Source organism: Ceratotherium simum, chromosome 35, assembly GCF_057802395.1.
Source record: "Ceratotherium simum simum isolate JZ-2026a chromosome 35, ASM5780239v1, whole genome shotgun sequence".
NCBI classification, from domain to species: Eukaryota; Metazoa; Chordata; class Mammalia; order Perissodactyla; family Rhinocerotidae; genus Ceratotherium; species Ceratotherium simum.
In genome coordinates this window covers 3,205,891-3,216,138 of record NC_141934.1, presented here as the reverse complement: position 1 = coordinate 3,216,138, position 10,248 = coordinate 3,205,891, and the positions used below count along the sequence as shown (strand labels likewise).

The 10,248-nt window shown below is 50.1% G+C and overlaps 1 protein-coding gene across 1 annotated transcript; it reads left to right on the top strand.

Annotated features, from left to right (window-relative positions):
- Positions 1-4,529: 4,529 nt before the first annotated feature.
- LOC101388131 (radial spoke head 14 homolog) lies at positions 4,530-10,248 on the top strand. The gene is made up of 5 exons (XM_087423581.1): positions 4,530-4,728; positions 5,775-5,877; positions 9,021-9,074; positions 9,160-9,278; positions 10,232-10,248. The coding sequence occupies exons 1-5, from the start codon at positions 4,530-4,532 to the stop codon at positions 10,246-10,248; spliced, it is 492 nt and encodes a 163-aa protein (XP_087279707.1).

The window sequence follows — 10,248 nt, the reverse complement described above, 5'->3', positions numbered from 1 at the left end:
TTTTTATTTATTTGTTTTTTTGTGAGGAAGATTTGCCCTGAGCTAACATCTGTGCCAATCTTCCTCTGTTTTGTATGTGGGATGCCTCCACAGCATGGCTGATAAGTGGAGTGGGTCCGTGCCTGGGATCCGAACCCATGAACCTGGGCCACTGAAGCGGAGCGTGAGGAACTTTAACCACTCAGCCATGGGGCTGGCCCTAATAAAGTCTTTAAATGGCCCAAGAGGCCCCACATTATTTGCCTCAGCTCCATTTCCTCTCTTATCTCATCTCCTACTTACCCCCACCCCATCCCACACATGCTCCACCGGCCTCCTTGCTGTTCCTCCAACACTCCAGGCACTGGGGTGTTTGCACTGGCTGTTCCCTAGGCCTGGAATACTTTTCCCCCAGATATCCACATTGCTTCCCTCCCTCACCTTCTTCAAGTTTGCTCAGCTGTCACCTCAAGATGAGGCCTTCCCTAATCACCCTATTTACAATTGCAGCATTCTCCCCACCCCTTATTCTGCTCTATTTCTCCCAGGCACTCTCTATTTCCTAACATATTATATAACTTATCCTTTATGTTGCTTGTCCAGCTGCCTCCACTAAGAGCACTGAAAGCAGGGGATTTTGTGTTTGGTTCATCAATGTAGTGCACCGGCCCAACAGTGGTATGTGCAGGCACTTAGTAAACGTTAAGTGAGTAAACAAATATTAAATTTTAAAAAAGGCAGAGAACAGTGTTTGAAGTATGCTGCCACAACATTAAAAAGTAAATAAATTGTATTTACTTGTTTAAGTCTAGCTTATCTTTGGAAAGATACCAGTGGTTTCCACAAGTGAGGACAACCCATTGGCTGGGGACCAAGGAGGGAGGGAGACATTTTACTTTCATGCTTTTTGGATTTTCCTCTATGTGTTTTCCTCTCTCTATATTGCGTATTTGATAAATAACTCAAATGAAAATAAACAATTTGGAACACAGAGAATACAATAACATCCCCCATAGCTGGTTCTTCCAGGTCAGCCCTGATGTGTTTCGGTGTGCTTCCCTCCTTCGAGCCTTTCCCACAGACACCTCCTCCTCTGAGCAATCATGACATTAGAGCTCTTGCTGTGGCATTGGCCTTTAATTGGAGTCCAGCACCTGCAGCGGCAAGGAATGGACAGGCCTACCATTTAGTGACCTTGATCTGCATAGTTCTGAATCTAATGATGCCTGAATATCATGTCCCTGGCTTCTAGAGCTCATTCTACAAAATTAATTTCCATAATTAATGGCTGTTTAAAAGCTGACCTGAGTCACTGAGCTCTTGAAAGCTAGTTTCTGTTTGGAGATGAGGCATGCAGGGCTAGACGGCCTCCAGAGGCACTTGTAAGAGGGTGTAATCATGAAATTGTAATCGTGAAAATGACCGTAGTTAGCTTTGGAGAGGAGGATGGGGTATGGGATAGGGAAAGAAGATGCAGGCATCAACAATGTCCTGGTGGTGAATTCACAGGTGGTTATTATATTTTGATGTTTCACAAATTGACAAAATGCTACATATAATGTTATGCGTATATTTAAAAAGATAAAAATGAGATTGAAAAATAATAAAATTGAAAGGCAATTTAAAAAAAAAAAAAAAAGACTGTGTAATCAGATTCTGAGAGGCCCAGGCTTCCCAGCTTTAAGAATCTACTTGATTTAGGGCCAGCCCCGTGGCTTAGCGGTTAAGTGCGCGCGCTCTGCTGCTGGCGGCCCAGGTTTGGATCCCGGGCGTGCACCAATGCACCACTTCTCGGGCCATGGTGAGGCCACGTCCCACACATAGCAACTAGAAGGATGTGCAACTATGACATACAACTATCTACTGGGGCTTTGGGGGAAAAAATAAATAAATAAAATTATTAAAAATAAAAAAAGAATCTACTTGATTCAGCTCCCTGATTTCACAGACAAGGAAACTAAGGCTCACACAGGCAAAAGGATTTGCCTAGTGAGCTAGAACTAGAATTGGAACCCAGATTTCCTGACTCCCAGCCCAGCGCTCTCCACACCAGCTTCCTAAAAACGCTAGGATGCTCTGGGTTAGAGAGACCCTTCATGACTTGGTCCTTTGAAGGACAGCAGTAGGCAGTAGGGGGCAGATCTCCACGTCACAATATGTGATCCTTTGCACACAGATCTAAGTCACTTATCTTCAGTTCAAAGCTAAAGTGCTGGAGGCTGAGGCTTGGTGTCTTTGTTAGCGAGTTTCACTGCTAAGGGCTCAGGCCTAAGTTGCCTGAGTTGCTCTACCTCCTCCTGTGCCTCAGTTTACCCAGCTATAAAATGGACCTGAATATCTACCTTGAGGGTTTGTTGTGAGGATCACACAAGATGCTGAAACTGCTTGATTCAAGTCCATTAACCACTCATTTGCTCTACACTTGCTGAAAGTGTCCCGGTATATTCCTAGCACTGGGGGTGTAAACAAGACTGACATGGCCTCTACCCTCGGGGAAGCTGGAGTCTGCAGGGGGAAACAGAGAAGTAAACAGAGAATTAGGGGAGGGAAGTGTGCCAATGGGTAATTAAGGTATGGGATCACATACTAATTTGGAGTTGGAGAGAAGATAGGCTTCATGGAGGAAGTGTCCACCAAGTTGTTATAGGCAGCCCAGGCTGCAGGAAAGAGTTGGCCATTTGGGGGATTAAGAGAGAGTCCAGCATAGCTGGAAGAGGCCATCACCCAGTCCTTGAGTGGCAGGCTGGGACTTTGGAGTTTGTCCTGAGACCAGTGGGGAGCCGTGGGAGGGCTTCATGCAGGTGGTGGCTGGGTCTGGCTTGTTTTCAAGAACAATTGCTCCTGCCAGCAGTGTGTTGGGTCCACTGCAGGGGCCAATCGTGTCATTACCAACCAGTCAGCCTGCAGAGGAAGGAGCATAGGCCAGGGTTACGCAGTCCTGGGATCAGGCCTGTATGATTTGGGGTTAGCTATTGAATCTCTTTGAGGTTCCTGTCCGTAAACTGGATGTTATAACCTCACGGGTTTACTCTAAGGATTAAGGCCATGCAAAGTGATCAGTACAGAGAAAGGCGTACGTAGTCACTTCCCTTCCCTTCTTTTCTGTACCGTGAACAAAGCTGAGCCTTTGTTCCTGACAGTGACCCTGTAAACTACTATTGTCGCCACTTTACAGCCAGCCCCAGCCCGGGGCTGTTCGCGCCTGCGCAGTGGGCGCCGAGTGTACGGAGGGCGGTGCTGCGGACGCCGTCGGCGTCGCCTGGCAACCGCGTCGCCTGGCAACGGGCGTGCGCTACCAAGACCGCGCGCTGGGAGGCAGGTGAGCAGGCTGCGGCCCGACAGGGGCCCGGGAACAGGGGCCCCCAGACCCACCCATTCCAGCTCAAACGGGGCCCGCGGCCTCACACCCCAAGGCTCTGTCATCCGCGGCCGGACTCCCGCGGGCCACGCCTCTTAGAGGAGGGCAGGACCCTGTCCCCAGCACCCATCGCTCCCTGCGAGGGAAGCCCAGGTCGAAATGGCCGCGTCTGTCCCAGCCCGGCCCCCGCTCCACCTTCCCTTGTCACCTGGTGCCCGGAATCAGAGTCCAGCTTACCTCTTTTAGTGGAGTAGATTCCTACAGGGCTGGGGCCTGTCAGTACCACTAAACGTGGTAACAACCACCAGCGCCGCCATGATAATAACCAGAGCCAACATACCCGGAGTCCTGGCGTGCCAGGCTCATGACTGTAAGTTAATATGGCAACTCTGGGAGGAGGGGAAGGAGATGCTACTATCATCTCCCTTTTGTAGCTACAGAAAGACACAGAGGAAGTAACTTGTCAAAAGCCACCCATGGCCTGTCTGTGGAGCCAGTTCTTAACTACTAAGCCACACTGCCTGTAGTTGCTCATAGTGTGTGTTTGTGTGGAATCAAAATAAATCACGCTTTAACCTTAGTTCCTTTTTTGTGGATATGTCAGAAGCATCTGAGTATGGGTCCCTGGTAGGTAAATGAGCTAGATCCAGATTTGAACATTTGCTCCTAGCTGTACCAGTTCTGTGACCTCCAGCAAGCTCCTTGCCCCTGAGTTTCAACTTCTTCCTTTGTAAAATGTGGATAATACAAGTCCCCTACTCCTGGGGTAGTTGAGTTAGCTACTAGGTATTGCTGGCACAAGATAAGCACTAAATGTAGTGACCATGTTAGTGTCTGCTTGTTTGGTTTGTTTTGTCTCTTCGGTGCCTTTGACCCACGGCCCAGCCTGTAAAGTATGACTAGTTTCTTCTGTCGTTAAACGTGGGAGAACTCTGGAGTTTGCAGTTTGGGCTGCTACTTACCTTTGTTGTGACTTTGAGCAAATGTCTTCATTGCTCTCAGCCTCAGTTTGCTCATCTGTAAAATGGAAGTAAAAATATCCAACTGCTGCCCTTACATTTTTCAGGATCAAATGAGAAATAACTCCCAAATCACAATAGTAATAACGACAACTTTTTGGGTTCTTTTAATCAGTTGTTTCTGCAGAGCTTTGTTTTGAAAGCTAGAGAGTCGCCCTCTGCAGGTGTGGAAGATGGCCCATGCCCGCATCTCCATGTACCTGCCCCCTGACATCAACCCTGCCCAGGCTGCCATTGCCTACGGCTGTCGGGCCCTGCCCAAGCTGAACGAGGAGCTGCAGTCTGAGGACCTGCTGACGAGGCAGAAAGCCCTCAGGGCTCTGTGTGACCTGATGCATGACCCCGAGCATGTCTACGTGGCCATCGACATAGGTGAGAGTGTCACAGTCCAGGTGACCATGACTGGGGTCTGGATGGACAGATAGAGAGTGGCTCAAGGTGGGAGGAGCTGAGGGGCCCCTTCACAGCATCCCTCCCAGCTGGTCAGTCAGTCCTTGCCCGGACACTACCAGCAGCCCATCCAGAGCCACGAATCAGCTTGCTCTGCTATGGCTCATCCAGGTGACCACAAATCCACTAAACAGCCCTGTTTATCTGTGTCATTCACGAGGCTGTCACAAAAAATAGGCACGTGCCCTACTGAAACCACACATAAATCTGGGACCTGTGTCCCTTGTTTCCCACTCTCCTAAGTACCAAAATAAGAATTGAGGTGACTTTAGTGGCATGGTCATACTCTTCCCAGATCAGGCACACAATGAGTGAACTGCTGCTTCTCCCCGCAGCCTTATCTGAAGAGCTGGCTTAATTCTAGAGGCGGTGGTGGACCTAGCATGGCCTTGGACACCGAGTGGAGCTTCATTAATAAGGGTTGCCATGTAATGAGCCTGACTCCGGGCCAGCACCACTCCACCTGCAGAGCCCGTGTTGTCTCAGTCCTCATAGCACCGGCCCTGGGAGGAAGGAGCATCCTCACCCCACAGATAAGAAAACTGAGGCTCAGAGAGTGGGTGTGAGACTAGGGTTGCCTGATAAATAAATAAAGCAGGACTTTTATTGGCTCAATCTGGCATCCTGAGGTGTAACGCATTCAAGCGTACATGACTAGTTGGGGACAGGGTTGGAATTTGACCCCCGGTCTCTCCAAATGCAAAGTCCATTTTCTTAACCCCATCTGGACTGCAAGAGAAGACACTGGTAGGAAGCGTGCAGGGGGGTTAGATGAAAAAGTCCCTGGGTGGGAGCCTTTCTAGCACCCAGAGCCCCCTTTGGTGACTCTGCAATACTTCGTAACCAACACGAATTCTGAGCAGCAGAATCTCGGGTGCTCTCCTGTTCCCCGATATTGGCCCACCTGTTGACTTCTAGGTTAGTTGACTTCTGAGACTGGCAAACGTTCACAAGTTTTTCTGCCACAGGCTGCCTGGAGAGCCTGAAAGCTTTGCTGAAGGACAGCAATGATGTGGTGCGGATCCAGGCCACCGAGGTTCTCTACATCATGGCGACCCATAACGTGGGCAGGTGGGCAGCTATCTCTGGAAACCAATGTCACATTTTGGAGCCACACCCCAACCCTGAGTGGCACGCCCTTGAATGACCTTGAGTGCTCTGTAGCACAGTTCTTCAGCAGGACTTCTATTTGGCCAGAACAGGTCTCTGTGGGGCGGTTTTGGTTGCATCTGTGGGGCCTAATGGGGCTTCTGTTCCAGACCAGTTGTTATGTTAGTTCTCAGCTCTGAGCTTCATCCTTTGAAGGTGGAAAGAAAGTTCAGGCCCTGCACCAGCAACAATTTAGCCTTTTCTTGGCTCTTTATGGGGAGCCCAGTTCCCTCTCTCAGACCCCGACAGGGCTTGCGGCTTTGGCTTCTGTTGCCGTACAGTCGTCAAGACACCAGCCTCAAAGTGTACACCTGGTCTGGGGTGGTGGCTTCAACCCCTGCTCACCATGCTGAGGTTCTTCTAGGTTTCTCACACTGGAAATATCCCTTTCTTGTGTAAGCACAGATTTGCATCTTACACTTAAATAATAGTTCATCCAGCATTTTGGTTAGCAGTCAGTTTGTGTGTATGTGAGGGGGTGGAGGTGCTTTCCATCAGCTCAGTTCACCCTCTTGACCTGGGATCACTAGTTTTACTTTGTATTGAAAACAGATCCAGAAATCACAAACAGCCCCCAAGCCCTGCCCAGGGACCACTGTTCAGTGTGCACATGCCCAGAAGAAGGCGGGAGGAAGAGTGTTAATAATAGTGATGATGGAGAACACGAGGGGTGGGGTGCTCACTGTCTGTGGGCTTGTGTGGTGTAAACAATAGACACCCCTTCAGATACTTTCAGCGGTGTCAGGGCAGCTCACAGAACCCCAGGTCGCTTGGTCCTGCCTCTCCCCAAGCTCTCGGTGCCTCACTCGAGGGGAAGGGAGTTAAGTGAGTTAGTGCACGTGAAGTGCTCAGCCTGGAGACACTTCGGAAACGTCCACCCCACGTGGGCCTGGGTGGCCTCTCCCTGGGGACTGCTGCCTCCCTCTCCCCATGGACTGTCTCTGTAAACTCACATACCGCTTGCTCAGGGCCTTCTCCTAATGGCCGCCTCAGTCCCTCGGTCCCCTTGACCTCCCAGCTCTCTGTCTCCTTTCTGGGTTCTACTTCCAGGTCCCTGGAAGGGGATGTGCCAGCCTGATCCCACGTGCAGCCCTGGCCCAACGGGTTGCTATGAACGGGATGTGTGTGCGGAGGCAGGGCCACAGTGAGCACCTAATTCACACGCTTTGCACCAGGAAGGGCAGACGGGTGGGTGGGGGCATGAGCCCTGGCCTGGGGGGTCCTGCCCTTTCCTGCTCTGTGCCTTGGCAAGGCTCTTGGTCAGTCTCACTGTGCTTATCTGAGAGAGACCCAGGGAAGATGCTTGAATACCTTAGGGGCACAGAGGAGCGAAGCCTCTCTCATTCTTCTTGCTCCTTTTTTCTCTTTCTGGACCTGATATGGACATTAGGTAGTGACCCCCAATGAGGTGTGACAGACACTGAGAGGAGAGATGCTTGAAGCTCCAGCAACTCTAAGGAAACTACAAGCCTCGTGAGGGTGACTGTAGGTTTAGCAACACTAGGAGGTCTGCACGGGGGTAGGGGGCTCCTGGCTGTGGCCATCTTAGCAGATGAGGGACTCCATGAAGAATCCATCACTGACCGAGGACCTGATATGGCCTGGCCCACACACTCCTTCGGTGTTCTCCGTCACCCCTCAGACTGACCAGAGCGAGGCAACTTGTGTGCCCAGGGCCCAGGATTCTAAGTCCCCAGCTCGCTCCACCACTCCGTGCTGGGTGAAGAATGCAAAGGGCCAAAAGTAACCCGGGCCGACTTCTGAAGTTCGCCCGGGTCCAGTGGTGATCTTACAACTAAAGCCACTTGCTTGCAGAGCCCGTCAAGCTCTGAATAATTAGCCGTGTTGAAACCTTCTGCCCTCTTGTCCCCGCACAAGTAGTGACAGGAAGGGGGATGAGGGCGGAAGCCCGGGGCTTGGCGTCTTGTCACCTTGAGGAGATAGTTCACATGATGGCCCACAAACAGAGCCAATCTACAAAGCAGGAGTGACGCGGAGTGGGCGACCGGGTGCCGACCGGAGAGGCCCAGGCGCCTCACACTTGGTGGTCAGGGGTGGTGATTGTCTTCTCCCAGAGTGACTCAGAACTCGCCAGAAGGTTAAGTCCTGGCCAACACGGCAGAGCACAGTTGGTTGGGCACTTCCTGTATGCCGGGCACTGGGCAGGGGCCTCACCCTGGGCTCTCACTTCTGCCGGACCCCAGCCCTGAGAGATGTGACCTCGGAAGCCCTCTCACCAGAAGTGATGGGCCCAACAGTTAGTTCGTTAATCAAAAGAAATAGTTAAAAAGCCAGGAATCGAAGAAATTGTATATTCCCTTTAAACGGTTCATTTTAACCCCAAACACAAATGTTGAGGCAGTCACCAATCCCTGTGTGCCACCCAGGCCTTTTCTTGGATATGGGCCCACTCGTTGGCATTTCCTGTCATCATTTTTTGCTTAAACCACAGCTATAACATCATCTAATTTGCAGCTTTGGTTTCTTTAAAGTAGAGTAAGAACTCAAAGACATTAATGAAGTAATCTGCATGCAAAAACCTAGACTCTTTTACAATCATCTCACTTTTGTTTTTAGAGACTCATTTTTCAGTCTTCCCAAAGCATTCAACTTTGTTTTCTAAGGAAATTAAAAAAAAAAAAAAACTCTTCTCATTTAATTGGCATACCTAATATTTAATTAACTTATATAATTATAACAACAAGCATAACAGGCATACATAGGTTTGCAGGCAAGCAGCTGGCTGCTGGCAAGCCTGCAACTCAGCTGGGAGAAGAGGGAAGGGCTGTGGGGGGCCTGCGAGCTCCCTGCCCTGGAGCATCCGTGGGTGTGTGTGAAGGATGGGGAGGTTGGGTACCAGTTTCTGCTGCCTCATCCTCACTTTACAGACGATAGGACTGGGGTTCAGAAGAATGAAAGGAAGGATCCAGGGGCACAAAGAGCCCAAGTTGGAGTCCTGTCTAGGAAGGGGCAGAGCTGTGTGATTCCACCACACAAGCCACTGCTCTCCCGACCTCGAGGGATTCCGTGACGTGTTATTGCCTCTGGCCTGTGTCTTCTCTCAGGAAGCGAGAGGAATGTGGTCTGCACCAGCCAGCACGGGCTGACTCCACGGCAGGGTGCGGGTGGCCAGCAGCCTCTTGTTCTTAGGGGATCCTCTCGGGCATGCTCTCAGTGTGTCTAAATCCAACTTCTCTTCCCCAGAGAAGGCTTTTTGGAGCATGATATCATCCTTGCCCTGTCCTTCCTGCTGAACGACCCGCAGCCCGCCTGCCGGCAGAACCTGCACCTGGCATACAAACACCTGGCCCAGCTGCCTTCAGGTAGGCTCGCGTTGGGCGCTCGGGCGGCCCCTTGGTCTCTGTCCAGGTCAGGTGTGTGCCATGCTGCATATCATGGTCTACAGCACAGTTTTAAAAAGTTATGTTTTTATTAAGGTACAACATACTTGTGAAAAAGGGACAAATCATACATGAAAGTTTGAGTAAATTGTACTAAGTGAACATGGCGCGGAACCACTACCCAGATTGAGAAATATGTAGTTTCGCCAGCACTCTGGAAACTTCCCACTTGCCCCATTCCAGTGACCACCCTCACCACAGGTAAACTCTGCAATTTAAGACTGTAGACTAGTTTATGCCTCTTTCTAAACTTTACATAAGTGGAAACATGCCTTCTGTAATATTTTGTTCCCGGCTTCTTGTGCTTCTCACTGCCTCCACGTATGTCATGCATTGCTGATTTTTGCGGATTTGCGCTGAAGTGTGGCATTCACATTATATGAGTTCACTACAGCTTATGTATCTACCCTGTTGCCGAGGGACATCTGAGTTGTTTCTAGTGTGTGGCTACCAAGAATAGAGTGGCTGTGAACATTCTTACAAATACCTTTCAGTGGACATGCGTGTGTGTGTCTTTTGAGATATATTGAGGGGGAGAATTGCTGGGCATAGGATACATTTACCTCCAGCTTTAGAAGGTACTACAAACGGTTCCCTAAGATAGTATGCCAACTTACACTGCCCCAGTAGTGGATGAGTGTTCCAGGCGCTCCGTGTCCTCACCCACATGTGATCTTCCTGTCCTTTTATTTTAGCTATTTTGGTGGGTGTGTGGTAGCATCTCATTTTGGTTTTAATTTGTATTTACCTGGTGATGATGGCCCTGTACATGTCCTCTTTGGTGAAGTGCCATAGCACGTTTTTAAGGATTAAAGAAGGCCTGTCCCAAAGGCCACTCCACCCTCTGGCTCAGTGTCCCTGCTCCCCCTAATTAGACGTGGACTCCAGGTAA

Excerpts from the sequence above, each read along its gene's own strand:
- LOC101388131 (XM_087423581.1), top strand. The coding sequence starts at position 4,530 with ATGGCCCATGCCCGCATCTCCATGTACCTGCCCCCTGACATCAACCCT. Across the intron at positions 4,729-5,774 it reads CTACGTGGCCATCGACATAG|GCTGCCTGGAGAGCCTGAAA; the intron begins GTGAGAGTGTCA and ends TTTCTGCCACAG. Across the intron at positions 5,878-9,020 it reads GCGACCCATAACGTGGGCAG|GAAGCGAGAGGAATGTGGTC; the intron begins GTGGGCAGCTAT and ends GTCTTCTCTCAG.